Source organism: Rhinatrema bivittatum, chromosome 3 (assembly GCF_901001135.1).
Source record: "Rhinatrema bivittatum chromosome 3, aRhiBiv1.1, whole genome shotgun sequence".
NCBI classification, from domain to species: Eukaryota; Metazoa; Chordata; class Amphibia; order Gymnophiona; family Rhinatrematidae; genus Rhinatrema; species Rhinatrema bivittatum.
In genome coordinates, this window is record NC_042617.1 from 345,821,652 (window position 1) to 345,843,374 (window position 21,723).

Consider the following 21,723-nt stretch of genomic DNA (forward strand, 5'->3'; position numbering starts at 1 on the left):
GAATACCTCCAACAAATGTGGCTAAAAGTACAGAAGATGGAAATATACCCTGAACTTTGGAATGCAAGAACAGTAAGCTCCACATTTGAGCACACTTCCCCAAATCCAGCCCAAACATGAAATTCTGCAATATTCACACAGTGCATGGATTCAGCTTTAAAAAGTTCCATAGCAACTGCAAAGGCAGATGTGATGCTGCAACAATTTCACCCTTTTCTCATGACCTCACCTATAGACTGGAATGTAGGCACTGCAGGTTTTCAAATGTTATCTCATTTTATGATATTTGGTGTAGTGGCTGCAGAGTAATAGTCAGGAAACACTTAGAAATTTCGCTTATAGACTGGCAAACAGATTTCTCATGTATAAAAATTACTAAATGACTCACATCTAAGAAAAATCTTTATTCTGGAGTGGTTTTTTGCCTTTGTTAATTCACCCTTGGTCAGCACTTCCTGATCGCCCTTGGAAATGACAAATTATACTGTACCTGCCCAGTGTAGGCAAAGTCCAGGGCCTGTTTCAAGCCAAGGCTGGTAACACCATGCAGGTTGACCTCATCTGCTCCACTTTCAACCATACACAGACTGAACATTGCCTGTGAAAACAGAAAAAAAAAAACATTTTTTTATGTTAGAATATTACATGGAGATGGATTTCCAAAGGGATCTAGCTGCCTAACTATAGAGATAAGTGGCTAGATCCCAAGGGATGAAAATTTTCATCTGCTCAGTGACTAAATTTAGCCACCTACAAATTCATTGGAAAACAAAATTAGCCACTTAAAAAAAAAAGGGTGGCTCCAGAGACATTACAGGAGCAGGCTCACGACTTAGCTGACTTAGCACTGATTTTCATTTAGCCCGCTATATTTATGCAGCCAACACCAGCAGCAGGCTCATAGCTAGCCAGTCCAATTTAGGGCAGCTAGATTTACAGAAGGTGAATTTTCTGCCGCTAATTCTTGTGGCTGACAATGTGCTTGAGATCGCCAGCTAAGTTTTAGCCAGTGATCGTGGGTACTTTCGGCTGCAGCTGAGAACTGGCTCCAAAACTCAGTTGAGTGGGTAAAACAATATGGTTAATTTATCCAGTTATCTTTACATGGATATTCAGGCACACCTACCCGGCTATTGTGCGGCTGAATATCTAACTAAATCTACCTGCTTGGAATTTGAGCAGGCACTGCTGGGTTTATCGGACTAAACTTAGCTCATTAGCAGTGAATATCGTCCAGCTCACTAATGGGAACATGCTTAGTAAGTGAGGCCCTAAATTTGAAAGGCCACCCCAGGAACACCTCTGGCCTGGCCCCTTTGTACCTATCTAAATTCATACAGCTTGAAATGTTTTAACCTTACAAATTTATCTTATTAATTGTGTGTGTGTGTGTATATATATATATATATATATATATATACACACACACACACTCAGCTAAAACTCGATTTTAGCCAGGTAAATCTTTTGAGTATCAACTCCACAGTGACCTAAGCAGTTATTTGTTTACTTAAGCCTTCCCAAGGATATCAACTTCTTCCTGACCGTCGATAACCATTCCAAACTTAAGGGGAAAGAAAGGCCTCTAACCTAGACTTACCATCCTGGGTACGCGCGTTGTTTTGGACGGAAAACATATCCGCAATAAAAGTTTGTGTAAATCTCTGCAGGTACCTTTTTCCATGGGCACTTTTCAAAGGAAAAGGATGCGCATACTTTCTCTTTCAGAACCGCTGCAAACCCGTAGTTAAGGTAACAGCGGACTCTGCACCTGTTTGCAGTTTTGAAAATTGCCTCCTAAGAGACCACCAGCCATAGAGCTTGTCTAACTTAGCTGGATGTAACCTATCTGGCTAAGTAAGAAGATATACGCAAATATTCAGCAGCATAGACATGCCACTGAATATCCCTTGTATCTTAGCCAGATAAGGTATATTGGCTAAAGTTACTTATACAAGAAGCAGTGAATATTGGGCTCCTAGAGCCGAGGACTCTCTCTAAATTACGAGCCTCTTGTACTATTGGAATAGTCACTCCCCCAACACATATTTCTTGCCTTACATCTTCACTACCATATCTACTTACTTTTAAAACTAACATCTGATTATTTAACCACAATTGTACCTCTTCCAAACATTACTTAAATTTCTTCTCTGGTAATACTTCATTTGGATCGTAAGATAAACAAAACTGTAAATCATTCACATTAATAAAATATCTAACTTCCAATTTCTGAAAAGGTTTACCAGTCATGTTCAAATAAATGTTAAAAAGAAAGGAGGACAAGGCAGACCCTTGTGGTAGCCCTCATTTTATCAATCGTCGCAAGGAAACCTTATCCCTAATCTTTGTACTCCGAGTTCTATTAGTCAAGAAAGAAGTAAACCATCTCAATACCATAGCAGAGATTCCTAACCCTTGCAATTGCTCTAATAGCAGCTCATAATTCACTGAATCCTATGCAGCAGATATATCCAACTGTACTAACAATATTGAATTACTTATCCATTTCCCCATACAAAAAAATCAAGCACTGACACTAACAAAGGTTCAGTTCCATCAATTTTCTGAAACCCTAGTTGGGCATTATAGGCGTAGAAGACTAGCTTATTGATTAGAGTTGTTAACCAGGGAAGCCAGAGTTCAAATCCCGTTGATACTCCTTGTGATCTTGGGCAAGGCAGTTCACCCTCCATTGACTCAGATAAAAACTTGGGGGTTTATTTACTAAGCTGCATTAGGCGTTTATCATGCAGCAATAATGCGGGCTATTTTAAATACTGTGCATTATTTAACCCAAAATAATGGTAATGGTAATGAACTGCATAAGTTCTGCAAATACATGCTAAGCAGCTGATTATTAGGTCATTTTATGCTAATAAAATAATACAATGCTCCCAGGCTGGTGCTAATAGGGCCATGATGCCTGCAATAGCCCCCACTAAAATATGAAAGTCCCCCCAGGGGGATCTTGTGAGACCTCTGCCCACCCCACCCCTCTACACATGATAATCAAATGAATAAAACTGAAAAAAATGAAGTGTCGTGCGGCAACCTCTCATCTTCAAATATCGGAACTGTGAAGTTGGATGCCTGCAAGGTCTTGAAAGCTCAAGGATTATATCTTTTTTATTGTCTCTTTAAAATGTCACAGTCTACAACGATCACAGCTCTCTCAAGGACCAATAGGTCTACTCATACTATACAATAATATCATTCGAGAAATATATGGTCTTTGTCCAAGTCTTTCAGAGCTACTTAGCAATGTATTTTAAATCCTGTATTTTGTGCCTATCCAGTCCGTGAAAACATTCCACTCAGAGAATAAACAGGTCTGTTTTCATATTTCACTAGGAAAGTACCTTTTTTTTTTTGTTAAGTCTACATTCTTGTAGCTGTAGAGTTTTCTTGCATGGGGGAAAACCTGAGCAGCTGGCATGGTTCTGGAAGAAATTAACCTAAGCTGTTAGCACACCACTGTATTTCTGAGGCTTCTGGACCTGACGACCATACTACACCGAGTAACTACTAAATAACCGCTGCAGGACTGTGGAATCCTTGAATAGGAGTGTTACTTCTCACAGCTCAACCTGAAAAAGCTGATCCAGTCCCAGGTATGCCTCATCGTATGCATGGAAATGTAGTCCTAATTTTCTTTGGGAAATCGCATGCAATGGGCAAAACCAGGACTGTATCAGCCTATTCGGATAGGCCTGGCTAATGTGGCAACCCTATCCTAGAAGGCTCATTCCCAGTTTTCACTCTGGTATTATACAGTGAAGTAGATCTTTAGAAGTCTCTTTTTTTAGATGTGTTTCACAGAAAAGCAAGAGAACCTATTGTTGAGGCTCTATCTATCCGTGTCTGCATGCATGTTTGTTTGGCATGCTCAGCCAGACAGACACAGAGAGCAGGCAGGCAGGAGACGGGAGCTGAAGGGGTGGTGATGAGCCTAGGTCCTGCCGCCTAAAGGAAAAGTCAAGCAGTGACAGTGATCCTCAAAAGACCCCCGTCTGCCACTTTTCCCTGCAGCACAGACATAAGCTTACTAAAGAAGTGGATGATCCAAGGCCCGATGGCAGCAGTAGTGTGGGACTGTAAAGGTGCATGAGGCTTACAACATACATTCCTGTTCCAGGCATGCAACGGTGCAGGAGGTGTTGTTGGGAGCTGCCAGAGGAAGGGGAAACGTGCCATCATGCCACATTAGACCTACACATTACAACTTGCTTATTCTAAGATTCAGCAGAATTCAGACTACAGCTGCCAAACATAGGCTGCTGGGATAAATGTCTAGTAGAGCTGAATTTAATAGGATAGAGTTCATATAGCTCTTGGGCCTTCTGGCTGTTGGACTTCTTTATTTATGAGCTTCCCAATGCTGAGGCAGAAATAACTGAGGCTCTGATACCACAGTAGATTATTTTTTCACTCTTTGACCCCTAGTTTTAACCGTGCTCCCAAACTTTTACTGGTCTCAGAAGCTTTCTATCGAGCACCTCCTGAGCAGTTTTCAATTCTCAAGGTTTTATTTTCCGGGTTCCTTTTGTGTGCTACCTTAGTCTGCGAGTCTTACAGCATAACATTCCAGCATAATGCAGGAGATACGGCAGAAGAGAAGGAAAGAGCAGAAAGGAAAAGGGGATACAGTAATATTAAGTAAGAGAAAAGAGGCAGGATAAGGAAGAGAACTAAAATGGAAACATGATAAAAATAATTTAAAAAATGGAGAAAATACAGCAGGAAATCAACCAGATGCATAATAGTACAGAAATCAAAGAGCCTTCACATTTTTCTCACTTGAATGATTTCCTTCTGGCAGAAAGTATCAAATTGTACAGAAAATGTATACCTTCATTTGAGAATCAATCTCTCTCTGTCTCACATGCAATCTCATATACACACACTCACTCTTTCTCCCACAATATGCAATCATACACACACAGGTTTCCAGGCAGATACCTACCTACCCACCCACCCACAAAGGTTCACAACACATGGGCTCATGCATAAACTCTTTCTCAGGGCCTGGGCCTCTTCTTTAGCCACCACAGCAGGATGAGGTTCGCTGGCGGTCCCTGGTCCTCTCTCTCCTTCGCTGTGGTGGGCTCTCAGATCATGGCGTGCGATCAGCAACAGGAGTCAAGTTTAACCAAACCTCATCTCCTGCTGCCATGAGGCCAGTCTTGTGATAAGAGCTGCAAGACTGGCCCCGCAGCAGCAGAGATAACATTTGAATGCGATTCCTGCTGCCAGCTCCTACCCCCTTCTCCCCTCCCTCCCTCTTCCTTAATCCCCCTCCTCCTATCCTCCCTCTTTCCTCCTCCCTCATCATTTGCCTTCTCCCATCACATACATTTACAGCCATTTATTTACCTCTTGCTCACAGTGGAAAAATAATATGCACTGATTGTACTCCACCGTTTGTTCCCCAATCTTCAAGCTACCTGATGGTGCCACATTCGCCAAATACCTGATCCAACTCTTCAGACAGGCTTGCAGCCGCAAGCCTGGCCTATACTTCTGGGAACTGTGCAGTCCTGCAGTTAAAACCCCTCCTCTTTCAGCAGGTTTGTGGATCCATTATTGCCACGATCCTGCCTGCGTTTCTGTTACACTTAGAAACATAGAAATGACGGCAGAAAAAGACCAATAGGCCCATCCAGACTGCCCAGCAAGCTTTCACACTTATTTTCTCATACTTATCTGTTACTTCGACCCCTGAGTTCAGGGCCCTTATTGGTAACTTTTTGATTCTAATTTCCTTCCACCCCCACCATCGATGCGGAGAGGAGTGTTGGAGCTGCATCAAAGTGAAGTATAAGGCTTAATGTTTGAGGGTAGTAACCGTCGTATCAAGCAAGTTACCCCGATGTTTGTATACTCATACTGCTCAGATCAATGCCTTGTTAGACGCTGTCTGGATGTAAATCCTATTTCTTCATTTCCCACCCCCTGCCGTTGAAGCAGTGAGCTGCGCTGGATATGCATTCAAAAAAGGTTAATCACCACATTTATTTTTGCCAGTGGGAGAGGCAAATTGCCTTTAGTAATCCCCTAAGTGGGAATTGAACCCTGGCTTTCCTGGTTTAGGGCCCAATGCTCTGACCACTAGGCTACTGCTCCACTCCGGTTGCAGGAACCTGCAACCAGCCTCATTCAGCTGATGTGGCTTCGGGTCAGCTCCGGGCCTCCTGGTTGCAGCGGGCACCTATCGCCATCGACCCGATGCTGCTTCCTCCTCTGGAGCTGCCGCCGCTGCCACCAACACTGCTTCTTCCTTATCCTCCCTAGGCGAGCGCGTGCGCCCCTCCTCTACATTTAAAGAGCCCATGGGCGAGAAAGTACCAGCAGCCCCTTCCGATGACCTCACGGCCCTGGGACTATTTAAAGCAAAGTCCCTGCCTACACTCCTTGCCTTGATAACAGGTCTCCTCGCTAAGAGTAGTTGCCATTCCTGTGTCTCTGGATTCCTGTGTTCCCATGTCTCTGCATTCCTGTTCCAGCATTCCTGACTTCCTGCTTCTTCATCCCTCAGACAGATTATGGTTTTAACCTCTGACTGGTAATAGACACGAGCTACGCCACCTACCACAATCTTCGCCCAGTAAACTGACCATGAGCTACACCACCTGCCACGACCCCTGCCTGGTAATTGACCACGAGCTTCGCCGCCTGCCTCGAATGCTGCCGGTCCTACATTCTTGCGCTACTGCCTGCTCCCGTCTCAACCTGTGCACCGGCTGCATCTCTTCACCTGGACTTCCTTTATTACAGAGGCCCCACCTAAGTCCAGCCGGCCCTGGCACCCAAGGGCTCAACCTAAGGGGAGCGTGGACCGGAAGTGGTGAAGCTCCAGCTGGGCCTCTGCTTCCGCTAACCTCACCTACCAATGGTGGGGGCCCTGTGGGGCTCCTCCCCACAGGTAGTGTCAACTCCCCCTCAGTCCAAGGGTCCATCAGCACAACAGATTGCCAAGGCCATGGACTCGGCAGAGGCTTCTGCACTTCAGGCCATTCCAGGTCTCGCTCATAAGATATAGGAACAGCAGTGGTTCCTAGAGGCTCTGGCAACTTTCATTGAATGCCTCAACGCCCGGCTAGATACTATGGCAAACCTCACCTCACTGTCACTGCCGGCGGCAATTCCGCTGATCTGCATTCTTCGATACCTTTGCTGGTGCCCCCGCAGTATAGTGGAGATCCTAAACAGTGTCGGGGGTTTATAAATCAATGCTCTATGCACTTCTCTCTCCAGCCGGCTCTATTTCTGGACACCACCACCAAGGTTACCTTTATTCTTTCTCGCCTTGATTGAACCCTGCTTGCATCATCCAGACCCTACTCGCCCCTTCATCCTAGAGGTGGAGGCATCCTAGGTGGGGGTTGGGGCCGCCTTAAGCCAGTACTTTCCTAAAGGCACTCTACATCCATGTTCCTTCTTTTCCCGGATGTTCTCTTCTGCTGAACGCAATTACGGGATAGGCAACAGGGAATTCCTCACTATCAAGCTAGCCCTCGAGGAATGGCACCAATGGCTGGAGGGCACGCAACATCAGCTCGCGATATATCCTGGTCACAAGAGCCTCGAACACCTTCAATACGCTCAACACCTGAATACCCAGCAGGCCCGCTGGTCCCTCTTCTTCACCCACTTCAATTTCGACCTGAGGTACTGGCCAGCCATCAAGAATGCTTGGGTTGATGCACTATCATGCTCTTTTCTGCCAGAAGATCTTCCTGAACAATCACAGCACATCATAGGTCCCACACGAATCCTCTTGCCAGTTTCCTTGACTGCTCCCCCAGGGAAAAACAGTCATGCCCCGCAGGCTCCGTCAAAAAGGTTTTGGAATGGTCCCATGACTCCCATGTGGCAGGTCACCCTGGTCGGGCTCGGACATTCACTCTTCTTCAACGCTACTATTGATGGCCCCAAATGCAACACAATGTCCAAGCCTATGTGGATTCGTCCCACCTGTGCACAGCAGAAACTGTTGGCAGGATGACCCTGGGGGCTGTTACAGCCATTGCCAATCCCCAGGGAACCCGATTTTGTGGTGGACCTCCCTCTCTCTAATGGCAACTCTTATTTTAGTCGTGATCGACTGCTTCTCTAAAATGGCCTATTTTGTCCTATTACCAATCCTCCCTACAGCTCCCGACTCTTCTTTTAGCAAATGTTCCGTCTTCATGGGTTGCCCCAGCATTTGATCTCTGACAGAGGCTCTCAGTTCATGGTCCGCTTTTGGCGATCTTTGTGTTAAAAGTTCAATATAACTCTAGACTTTACAACTGCATATCATCTGCAGGCCAACGGTGAAGCCGAACGAACCAACCGCTCATTAAAGACTTTCCTCAGGGCTTACACCAATGACCAGCAGGATAACTAGGTCAACCTTTTACCCTGGGCAGAGTTCTCACATAGCTTCCATTACTGCACCACTACTGGATCTTTACAGTTTCAAATTGTACACGAGAAGAAGTCCCTACCTCCACTACAAATTCCTCTCAACGTTCCATTTACAGTGGCTCAATTAATGACTATGGAACTTCAGAAACTATGGATTCGCAATTCTGAGTTGTTATGAGAGGCGGCTAATCAGTTCAAGAGATCAGTGGATGCCCATTGGAGAACGGCACCCAATTTAGACCTGGACACAAAGTTTGGCTCAGTACACGCCACATCTGCCTTAGGCTACCATCCATGCACCTAGCACTCAGATACATTGGACCTTTTCCCCTTATCAAACAGGTGGGGCCCATAACCTACCAGCTACGCTTACTTAGCTCTTTAGGAATTCATAACGTCTTCCACGTCTACCTCCTCAAGCTACTGATACTTTCATGGCCCTCTCGGAAGACACCCCAGGAGCAGGAGATTGCTTTAGAGACCGAATCCAAGTATCGAGCACAGGAGGTCCTAGACGTGACAAGATGTGGCCGAAAGCGGGACTACCTCCTCTCGTGGGAGGTTATTGCCTGGAGGAAAACATCTGGGAACCGGCCTCTAACATATTGGATAAGGGCTTGATCAAACAGTTCCATGCCTCTCGTCCCCGGAAGCCCAAACCCGCAGGAAGGGGGCTTAGAGGAAGGGATACTGTTATGCTTGCCAGTTGTGGGAACCCGCGACCAGCCTCACTCATTCGACACAGCTTCGGGTCAGCTCCGGGCCTTCTGGTTGTGGCAAGGAGCTGCCACCATCGACCCACGGCCCTGCCACAGTTGTCCCAACACTACTTCTTCCTTCTCCTCCCTAGGCATGTGCATGCGCGCCCTCCTCTACATTTAAAGAGCCTGTGGAAGGAAAGTACCAGCAGCCCCTATTGATGACCTCACTGCCCTGTAATTATTTAAAGCAAGTCCCTGACTATGCTCCTTGCCTTAGCAATAGGTCTCCTCGCTAAGAGTAGTAGTTTTCCATTCCTGTGTCTGGATTCCTGTGTTCCCGAGTCCCTGAGTTCTTGTTCCAGCACTCCTGTCTTCCTGCTTCCTGCATTCCTCGTCCCGATTGTGGTTTTGACCTCGTTCTGGTAATCGACAGGTTACACCGTCTGCCACAACCCCTGCTTGGTAATTGACCACGAGCTTCGCCACCTGCCTCGACCGCTGCCTGTCCTACACTCCTGTGCTACCGTCTCCTCCCATCTCCGACCTGTGAACCAGCTGCATCTCTTCACCCAGATTTCCTTCATTGCAGCACCCAAGAGCTCAACCTAAGGGGAACGTGAGCTGGTAGTGGTGAAGCTCCAGCTGGGCCTCTGCTTCCACTAGCCTCAACTACCGATGGTGGGGCCCTGTGGGGCTCCTCCCCACAGGTAATATCAACTCCCCCTCAGTCCAAGGGTCCACCAGCACAACAGTTTGAGATCAGAGCAATGGTGAGGCCTGGATGCATCAAATTCTGCAAGGTAAATTAAAATCTGTGCAAAGGGGGAAATCTGCAGAAATTCTGCATTCCGCAGTAGCACAGAATTCCCCCCGGAGTAGTAGCTGTCTCGTTACTTGGCAGCTAATTCAAGAGCTGATTGGTTGGCAAGAGATTTTAACACCAGACCAAGAATCAAAAAGGGCTGGTGTTAGCATTTTTGCTGCCCTGTGCGAAAAATTGCTGAGCTGCCCTCTCTCCCGCTGTTTTGGTTTTTTTTAACACAATTTTTGTTATTTTCCCCAGTAACCAACATACAATGCATTTGATGAAATGAACTATCCTTGAAAGCTCATGCTTTAATAAATTGATTATTCTATAAGGTGCCATCCGACTTCTGTCATTTTAGCACACAAGAGAAACTGTCACCTCTGTCCCATTCCCCCTTCTGCTGCCAAAAAAAAGCCCTGCTCCATCTGGCAAACAAAACTATGAAAATTAACATGAGTGTGAAGCATCCAGATTGCCGGCCAGACTGTTTTTTTCCTCGTTTCCTGCATTACCTTGTTGGAATGCCTTCTAAACGCAAATGCAAGACCAGAGCTTTCCCCTCGGAACTAGTCTTACCTGTTGGGCAATGTACAATCACGGATTTCATGGACTCTGCGGCTATTGAGGTGGGCTTTCCCATTGCCGGACCTGGTCTGGGAGAGCCGGGTTCAGCTGAGGATGAGGTTTCCCACAGCCCTCTCAACATTCACCTCTCACTAGCACAGCACAAGATGACCCTGGATGTAGCAATATCGCTGAATGTTTGTGTCACATCTATCGCTGCTTCGAGGGGTGATTCTGGGGCCGGAAGTGTTCGCTGCTGTTGTGCAAGATCCTTATCAGGTAGACTTGCTGTTTCATCTGAGATTCCAGTGGAGCCTGATGGTGAGTCAGATTGGGTTTCAAATATAATTTCCTCTATTTTGGTCCCCTGAAACCGGTGGTAATGACTATGGATGCTTTGTGAGACCTAGTCGCCTCCATTGGCCAAACCTATGCTAACTATATGGCTAAGGCTGAAAATGTTTCCTCTCATCTTGATACTCATATCTGCTTGCAATACTGTTCAAAATCAATCTCAAGAGAGAATATTGCTTCTGGAGCAGGAGGTTACTGTGGTTAAGAATCCTTAGACACATTTATTAAGGTACGGAATAGTTTTCAAAGATTGAAAAATGTTGGAAAACAAATCATGTCATCTTAATTTAAGGTTTATCAATTTTCAAAGGGTGGTCGGAGAGCCCCTAGAGTGAAATTACGTCGATATTTTCTTGAAACCTTGAAGATCTCTGAAGAGACAATTCCCGCTCTTAATAAAGTTTATTTTCGTCTGTCTTCCCACAGTTCAGCACAGGTTGAGGCCTTGGACTTAACAGCTTTCCTGGAATCTTCTAATTTGAAGATTATTGATAAAGGTAACAATAAGAGTAACTCTATCTCAGAGTCCGATGTTAGCTTCATTATGAAAAGTTTCTTCAAATACATAGGGGATTCCTTTATGGAGTCGGTCGTATGGATTTTTCCAGATTTATCGCATATTACTCAGGAAAGAAGGGCTTTCTTAGCTTTCTGCCAGGAAGTTCAATCATTAGGGGGCTACTTTTGTATTTAGATTTCCTTGTGAATGCTTTATTAAATTGGGTGGGGAAGTTACATATTTTTGGCCCCTGAGCAATTACAAACGTTTGTGAGCTCTAGGAAAAATATGGCTTCTAGTAACATTGTTCCGTCTGTAATTTGAATGACTTCAAGAATGGATCACAGATTATTCACGCTATTACTTTTTTCAATTTAATTTAACCCTATTTCTTTAGGTATATCTCCTTAAATTTTCTGTCCCTCTGTTATCTTTATTATTGTGGTCAATATACGATTGGTTATATTTTTCTAGTATTTTATTAGATGTATAGTAATTTTATTACTAATTTCAATCATATTTCTGTACAAAATTGAATCTTTGTAATTTATTTTGAAAATTATAAAGAATAAAAAAAAAATTAACACACTTACCTGATTGTGAGAAATTGCAGGAGGACCTTGCAAGACTGGAAGACTGGGCATCCAAATGGCAGAAGAAATTTTGTGTGGACAAGTGCAAGGTGAAAAATAATCCATGCACATAGGGAAAAATAATCAATGCTGTAGTTACACAATTTTAGGTTCCATATTAGGAGCTACCACCCAGGAAAATGATCTAGGCATCATAATAGATGCCTAGATCATTGAAACTATCGACTCAGTGTGCTGCAGCAGTCAAAAAAGTAAACAGAATGTTAGGAAGGGAATAGTGAATAAAACGGAAAATGTCATAATGCCTCTGTATTGCTCCATGGTGAGACCGCACCATGAGTATTGTGTATAATTCTGGTCGCCGCATATCAAAAAGATTTAGTTACGATGGAGAAGGTACAGAGAAGGGTGACCAAAATGATAAAGGGGATGGAACAGCTCCCCTATAAGGAAAGGCTGAAGAGGTTAGGCTGTTTAGCTTGGAGAAGAGATGGCTGAAGAGGGATATGACAGAGTCTAGAACAGGTAAATGTGAATTGGTTATTTACTCTTTCAGATAATAGAAGGACTAGGGGGCACTCCATGAAGTTAGCAAATAGCACATTTAAAACTAATCAGATAAAATTCTTTTTCACTCAATGCACAATTAAGCTCTGGAATTTGTTGCCAGAAGATGTGGTTAGTACAGTTAGTGTAGCTGGGTTTAAAAAAAGGTTTGGATAAGTACATGGAGAAATCCTTTAATGCTATTAATCAGTTGTCTTAGAGAATAGCCACTGCTATTACTGGCATCAGCAGCATGGGATCTACTTAGTGTTTGGGTACTTGCCAGATACTTGTAGCCTGGATTGGCCACTGTTGGAAACAGGATGCTGGGCTTGATGGACTCTTGGTCTGACCTAGTACGGCAATTTCTTATGTACCTTATCCACAGGTCCATAATTTCTAAATTGTGAAGGAATGATCCCCACCTACCGGCACATAAAACTGATGCTGGCTGGGCCCTGTAGCCAGCACTAGTTTGTTGTACAGAAAAACATGCACTGCTGTGGTGCCAACCAGAAAACACTGCAAAAAAAGATACTTGAAACCCATATAATTCTGGGCCTATTGGAATGCGTCAGAGGTGTGGGTTTGGCCCTTGGACAGCCAACAATATAGTAAAACTCCCATACAAAAACAGTACTAACTGCAAGCACTCAAACAGGAACAACCCTATCTATGAAAATGCAAATATTACACCAGGCCCTAACACCTCCTATTATGAAAGCAAAACAAACCAGTCTGCTCTAAATTCCTACATAGAAACTATACATTCTAGCAAAATATCTCACCTCGCTTACCCATGCAGAATACAGACAGAAAGAGACCATAAATATAAACACAAGTGTTTAGACGGAAACTGAACTAGAAATTCAAACACACTAGACTCTGTATATTATGAAGCAATGGAAAAACAAAAACATCACCAATTGTTATAAATCAAACAATAAAATCAAGAAATATAAATCAATCATAATAAGCCATATTAATAAAATGAATATTGCCAAAAAGATGACAAACAGAATAGCATCCAAAAATTAAGAACCCATATAAAATGTTTTTAAAATTTCCAAAATGCAATAAAATATTTCAAAATACCAGACACATCAAACACCTAATAATTAAAACAAGAAGGGAAAAATACTTAGCTTCCCATACCTGATAACTTTTGATTTTCACTCACCTTGAGCTTGTTATGGATTAGTGGGGGTGGCAAAAATGTTTCACCCCTCCCCAAGGCAGGCTCCCATTCACACACAAACACACCCATGCCCCCCAGGCAGACTCTCATTCACATCCACCCATCCCAGACAGGCTCCCATTCATGACCAGCTTCTCCCCCCCTCCCATGTAGGCTCCAATTCACAAGCACTCATTCCAGGCAGGCTTTCATTCACATATACACACATCCCTCCATCCCCCTCAGGCAGGTTCCTACTCGCTCACACACACACAAACCCATCCCTCCCAGGCAGGTTCCCATTCACACACACACATCCCCCCCCATTCCCCCAGGCAGGTTCCCATTCATACACACATAGAAACCCCCCCCCAGGCAGGTTCCCATTCACACACACACATATCCACCCATCCCCTCAGTTAGGTTCCCATTTACATACACACAAACCCATACCTCCAGGCAGGTTCCCATTCTCACACACACACCCCTATCCCCCCACCAAGCAGACTTCATTTTCACACAGTCTCTATTCTCTATGCAGGCAGGGTCCACAGGTCTTTCTTGCCACTGCTGCCACCCAATGCCTCATGCCTTGGAAGAGAGAAGGATTCATTGTATCAGAGCTGTAAGCATTCTTCCTGTTGCTCTTCCATGTGTGCAGGCTGGTCCGTGGTACTCAATACTGGCAGTGCTAGCACTTCCTGTATGTTCATCTCGTGCATCGCGAGATGATGATACAGGAAGTAGTAGCACCACAATTTTTGAGTACCGCTGGGCCGGCCAGCACAAGAGGAGGAATCACAAAACGAGCTCCCTGTTTTCTTCTGCTGCTGCCTCCGGTGACTGCACGGGCTCTGTATTCTTCCGCTGCCGGTGGGATGGGGGTCCACCAGTGGCTACTCAGGCCTTTCACTGATCTCTTTCCTGGGCACCCTTCCATCTCAGCTGCCGCCCTACCAGGTGTGCCACCCCGTGCAATTGCACTGTTTGCACACCTGGTCGCGCCAGGCCTGAATCCAGAATACATGATGTAACCAAACTTGTAGAGGCTGAACCAATTGCATAGATAGAAGGGGGACTGCTCTACTTCTTAATTATTTTGGAAAAATGTAAAATTTTATTTTGGAGATTTTTTGGCTCAATTTTGCCAGGTTCCAGGTCACATAATGTACGTCTAAAGGGTCAGCTTGGCATACTTTTGGAAGCTGTTAAAGCATGTGCTGCAAGGAAAGCGCACAAGGGAGTCAGATACAAACATGGGCCGCACATAAATGATTTTGAAAATGACCCCCCAAAATCTTAAAATCTCCCCAGGTGTAGAAAATGATTAAAATGCTGCAATAAATAAGATTTAATTATCTTTATCTAGACAAAGAAGCAGGTGGCTAGTCTAGCTGTATACAAAGCCTCTGAAATAACAGAAGCATTTTTAAGGACATAAGGGAATAAATTAGCTGTCACAGATGATAATAACCTGAAATATGTGTTATGTGGGACACCAGAAGCAAGTGGCAGGCAAATGTAAACCTTGCTTAATGAAGCACTTCTTTTTATAAGCCCTAACTCAGTAAACGTGTGCAATGAGTAAGTCTTTAAACACATATCAGTGCATGAAAGAGACCACATTGTCAGTTTATCATGCTTATTTCTCAATGGTGAAAATAAAATATAACAGAAGTATTTTAGCATGAGCTGTCTTGTACTTCTGCCATGCAGCGCTGCCTTGCAAAGAGGATTGTTTCATCCATAAAAACTAATCAATGTCACAACTCTAACATCCTGCACACGACAAAACCCAAAATAAATCAGAGGTTTAGTATCAGGTATAATTCATCTGCCAAATATTCTGCATGAAAATTATAGTGAAGGGTTGGCCCGATGGCTCAATGGCAAATGCTGTGCATTGCCAGGAGGAGGACCTGGGTTGAACTTTTGGGTCAGGCTGGCCAGGGATGCTGCAGAGTCAGCATTCACAGCCCTTGAGGAGAGGAAGCATCAGCTCCAAGGGTGACCATAATGGCCATAACTAAGTCCCAAAGCCACATTTGGGGGAAGGGGGGGAGGGGGCAGGGGCCTGGCTGAGGACTGTCACTCTGAGGACAGGTCTGAGTTAGGAGAAAGTTATAAAGGAAACCCCCTCCCCCTCTGGTAGCCATGAATAAAGACTCATAATACTGTATCCAATAAAGGCCAGTTCCACTTGAGCTGGAAGCACAAAAGATCAGGAAAAAACAGACAAGCAAAAAATAAAAAAGGAAATGATAGCAGATAAAGACTGCAAAGGCTCATCTGATCTTTCTATTTCTGATGCATAAACAACAAAAAGATAGAAACAAAATATACTGAAGCTTTGGCTGATGTAACTGGATTGTATTTGTTTTTATGACTGTACATGTTTTAATTGTATTTGTGTTTTCTTTTTCTGTAAACCGCTTTGAAGCCTTTGATACTTTGTTACATAAGTAAGTAAATAAATTTCATCAGATATAAGATGTGTGGTAATCATGAGCAGCGACTGTGGCTCAGGCAGAGAAACGCTGGATCTACATAATGGCTCCGTCTCTCCGCGAGGTTTTAAATCCAGATATGGAAGGGAGTGATGGTAACTGCCACATTTTGCATATAAAATAATTTTGGAGAAACAATGTGGTGAAGGTAAGGTGCATTTTTATGAATGGGAGCTGTATTCATAAAAATACAGCTGGCACAGAAGGCAGCAGCCAGGCCGCTAAAACTTATATCTTATATATCTGGCATTTGGGAGCGATTTGCAATATTCAACTGGCGTTTGAGGAGAATATTTATTCTGTCAAGTTTATGTGATATTAGATCCTCACATATACCTAACCCTTCAAGCCACAGTAAAAGTTTATTTGAGAATCATATAAGATTCAAGCTTTTAGATTAAGAGAATATCTAATTGTATCCAAAGAATAAAGAAGTATTTGGGTTAAACAAAGTAACCATAGATAAAGAAAAAAAAAAAAAGATCACCAGAAAACAGTGAAAAACATCAACAGACAAGTGGAATAAGAGCGAAGAATACCTTAGCTTGACTTTTACAAAAAAGTAAGGACTAACCGAGTTAAATTTCTAAACATTTTTGGAGACATCTTTTTTGGTGAATTTGGGGATATGGATAAGAGGACACATTGATTTACACATAATCACATTTTTAAAATTTCAAAAAAGTTTAAAAAAAAGCGAGTGGGAGGGTGGTAAGTTGATGGTTATAATACAACAATTGAAGCAAGGCAGTGGAGGCATGCGTCAAGATATATGAAACTAACCCCATTCCGCAACAAATTATTTTTACAAAAAATCATTCTTTAATAAATTGTTGTTCTATAAAACACATAATAGGGTGAGATTAATTTTTGGGCACAAGAGAGTAGATTTTCTGGTCTCATCGGGGCGGAGATTAATACGAGTAATTACGGACAAATGAAGACATGACACTACAGAATAAGTAGCCCCTAGAACTATAAATATGAATGTACAAGAGAGCTGAGAAACTACCTACAGAACCAATCGTTATGAAATGCAACTCAAAGACCTAGTACACTTTGAAATGAGTTCGGAGTTGGTCCAGTATTTCTTAATGTGAGCCACAGAAACTGAAACCCACTTCATCTCCCCTCTCCAGTCCATCCTCATTTCAGCAATGGCTCTTGCCAAATACAGTACATAAACACTATTAATGAACTACCTTGAAATGCTTACTCAGGGTTTTCTCACAAGTGCAAACTTCCATGGATCGAAAGACATTGATTATAGCAATGTACTATAGTACTGAGCTGATCTGTTTTGTAGGCCAGAAAAATGACTCAGCTATCAAAGGCATCTATGATTGACTAGATAAAATAAGTATCAATTAAAACTGGGTAATAACAGGTGTATGTTTTGTATATAAAATATGTTGGACAACAGTTCTACATAGGTAAAATGATTTTATTATAACTGCTTTCCTTACATTGACTATACCTAGTTTTCAGCATTATCCTGCTTATTTATTTTTTTTATTTTAGATTTTTATATTTTGCTTTTCGGCATTTCAAAGCAGATTGTGTTATCCTTAGGTTAGCAATCAGACAAAGAACAGAAAGACATTACCCTAGAATACAAAACATGCTTGTAACTTCCATGCACCAAAGACAGGTCTTTTATTTTGCATAGAACAAAGTACACCACTCATATTAAATTAGATTAATGGGACTGCATATAGTGTTGCTCTGTATTTTGTTTTAATGTTTTAAATATACAGAAGTTAAAACAAATTACAAAATCACTGAGCATAAAAAGAACTGGGATAGTCTTTTATTTCCTTTGTTCTCTGCTTTAAAAAAAAAAAAACCAACAACAAAAAAAACACCTACCAGATTGATGTCCCAGTAAGGGGATAATAGTTTCTTTCCAATTAAGCTGAAATACTGCATTATTACATTGTATACCACAAATTCTTTAATACAACTGCAGTGTGATAAAAGATTCTACCAGTTCTCAGGATTTGATTCCACTCCCTCCACCCTGATATAGGTTTTAAATTTGTTCTCACTCTTGATAAGTGCCTAAAACTAGAATTTAGCCTATTGATCTGATGGTCACTAATTCCACTTTTGAAGAGGGGTTGTTATACTTTCCATTATATAACTAGACCTTAATTCTGAAAAATTCTGGAGCTACCTAAATGACCAAATATCTGGCCCTAGATTTCTTTTCTCATGCTATGAAAAATATATTTGGGTGAACTCAGGGGTGACTGTTCCACTCTATCCCATGGAAAAACTTATTGCTATGTAGAATTTTTTTTTTTCTTTTTTTTTTTAAGATTCTCTGCAATGTCATTCTCTCTTCTGCTTTGTCACACATATCAGACATCTTGCTCCAAAGCTTTCAAGTTATCCAACTAGTTCTTGCACACCACTCTGAAGGATTAGGATACCCCTTCTCTCATGCAGAGATTTCTCTGAGTTGATCTCCATAAAATGGTATGACTGGTAATCTCCAAAGTATCCTCACAGGAAAGTTTTGTTCCAGATTGCGGCTTTTGATTATTGTTTACTTTTGACTCAGATGTAACAAAAAGCCTTGCCTCACCTTTTGTTTCCTTTTGTTGTACTTTTTCAATTCTCAGCCCTGAAAATGTTTCTCCAAAATCCTCATGGCTAGAATGTGCTTGTCCTGAGGCCTTATTTATTTGGGAATTCTCAATCTAAAAAACAGTGATTCCTGCTTCCAAAATCTGCCAAAAGTATGGTTTTGTATTGTCATATAGTTCTTGTATATACTCATCAAAATCACACTTTATATGCATATAAATATTCACATTGCAAATATGTAAGAAGCAATTTTCACATAACAAAAATGTTTAAAAACTAGGTGGTGTACATTTTTATTATGCACACACAACACTGCATTTTTTGCATCATGCACAAGGTACATTGCGTGAAAGCATAAATGGGAACTACCGCGTGATGTTCTACATTGAGGATTAGCTATGATTTAAAAAAGGGCTGAAATAATCAACACATGGCGCACACATTCTCACATACACTCACACTCACAGTCTCTGAGCATATGTAAGCGAGCCAAGGGCGTGACATGGACGGTGGCAGCCATGTGATCCAGAAGTCAGAGTTATGTGGCATGCCAAGACCTGCCGGCTCCAGTGAACCAGTCCAGCAAGGGACGCTAGCATGAGCGACCGCTTGCAAGGAAGATAGGCTCTGGCCTGAGCCGTGTCCAGCTAGGGGCCGATAAAGACCAATTGCTGCGATGAGGTAAGAATGGACTTTGGGTAGTGGATGACAAACCCCAGGGACTCCTACACCCCAATGGTCAAGTGCAGAGACCGAAGCACTCCCTTCCTGGGTGGTACTCTTGACCAACCAATCGTCCAAGTAGGGAAACACCTGCACCCCCAGTTGGTGGAGGTGAGCTCCCACTACTGCCAGACACTTGCTGAAGACCAAGGGGCCGAGGCAAGGCCAAACAGAAACACCCTGCACTGGAAATGCCTCTCGCCCATGACAAACCGAAGATACTTTCTGTGATTGGGGAAGATCTCAAAGTGGGCATAAGTCTCTTTCAGATCGAGGGAGTAAAGCCAGACCCCTCTTTGCAGGAGGGGAATCAGGGTGCCCAGAGAGACCATCTTGAACTTTTCTTTTTTGCGAAACTTGTTCAAGGCCCTCAAGTCCAAAACAGGAAATAGCGAGAGTAGAACCCCCGCCTTTGCTGCTGCAGTGGAATGGGTTTGACGGCTCTGGTTGTTACAAGGCTGGAGAGCTCTGTCAAGAGTATTTCCTGATGTGAGGAGAGACCCCCACAAGGGATACGGAGGAGAATCCAAGGGGAAACCCAGGAAGTTCAACCAATACCCTCAACAAACATTGGACAGAACCCAAAGTGTTATGGTTAAAAATGATGAAATAGGCTTTATTTTCTGACCCTTAAAAATTCAATGTATATTGAATACGAATATGAATAGTTTGAAATGTAAACTTAAATTCATAAATAAAGAATTAAAAAAAAAAAACATTGGACAGAACCCACCGGTCCAAGGTGATACTGGGCCAGCGGTCCATGAAGACCACAGCCGGCCCCCTACTGAAGGGCCTGGCGTCGAGGGTATGGCAAATTGTTTTATGCTCCCCTGCAAGCAATCAAAACCCCATAGCAGGGCTTGGCTGAGGCACTGGCTGAGATCTGGGGCGGCCCCTAGAGCTAACACGTTAAGGACGGGCACGAGAGGCAGGAGGATAAATCTTCCTCTGGCAATAAAAGGGCTTGTCTTCATTACTATGTTACAACTGGAAGGGATCTACAATACAAAAACAAACAAATTCCAACAGTGTAAATGGACTGTAGTGGTCAAGGAATTGTAAATGACCACTTTTATAAACTTAATTTAATTATTAGTAAAGTTGGAACTACCAACAGTTTCCAGCGTAATTATTACACTACTTGTTAAAGATTTGTTGAGTGATACTCACAGCCTTGTAGAATAATCTCCCCCTGCCACCCTCCCCAAGAGGAAATTCTGGACTCAAAGGAGCTTGATATCACAGCTTGGAATGTGAGCAGCAGAACCCCTGAAATATAAAGGTGGTCCTTGGAATCCTGTGTGGGACAATCAGATTTGGGGTTACAAGTTCTGCTCATTATTTTTTATTTCCATTTGTGGTGCTTTGGTACAGTTTAGTTTGGTGCAGGGGGGGAATGAAGAAAAGTAGATTTATATTCAGACAACAACAAACAAAGACTGAATTGCACAGGCTGGGTAAACAAACAAGCGTGGGAGTAGCTTGCTTATTGCAGCGGTTACTACCCCTAACCAATTAAGCTAGATACTTCACTTAGATGCAGTTCCAGCACTGCTCTCTACATTAATGGCGGGGGTGGAAGGGAAATAGAACCAAAAGGTTACTAAGGGCCAAGAGTAACAGATAAGCATGAGGGGGAAAAAAAAGCGTGAAAGCCTGCTAGGCAGACTGGATGGGCCATTTGGTCTTCTTCTGCCGTCATTTCTATGTTTATTGTATTTTAACTTATGGCGCGCTTTGGTACAACTTTGTAAGCCAGCAAATAATTGGGGGAGAGTGAAGTAAATGATCCAATAATTCTATTCAAAGCAATTATATATATATTTATTTTTTTTATTTTTTTTTATAAAGCAGCTTACAAAGGAACAAATTCAAAAACTTTTCGCTGTTAGCTGATTTATAAAAATTATTTAATTGCTCTAAATGGAATTCTTTGGATCATTTATTACAGCTCTGTAAAATGTCTCAGGTGTGCCTTTGATGTGGGAAAGACAGTATAAAAGTTTTAATAAACAAACAACTTAAAACAGTCATAACAATAAACTCATCAAACTTAATTTTAGAAATGAAGATCATCAGGCAATTAGCAGGCAATACCTTTTTATGAAATTAACCTGTAGCAGTGAGTTTTGTGGTCTTACATTATGTACTGCCCCTGATAAATAAAAGACATGGTTCCATGTACACATATAGGCCAAAGACCGGCACACTGACTTCAGCAAAAGATAATCTGTTTACCGTGTA

The 21,723-nt window shown here is 42.8% G+C and overlaps 1 protein-coding gene across 5 annotated transcripts in view; it reads right to left on the reverse strand.

The window, feature by feature from the left end:
• Positions 1 to 21,723, reverse strand: part of KLHL32 (kelch like family member 32) — a 502,881-nt gene that overhangs the window by 380,107 nt on the left and 101,051 nt on the right. For all 5 annotated transcript variants that reach the window (XM_029595391.1, XM_029595390.1, XM_029595392.1 and 2 more), the window contains one exon: positions 491 to 598. In XM_029595391.1, the coding sequence (XP_029451251.1) occupies positions 491 to 598 (108 nt within the window). The remainder of the gene's footprint in view (positions 1 to 490; positions 599 to 21,723) is intronic.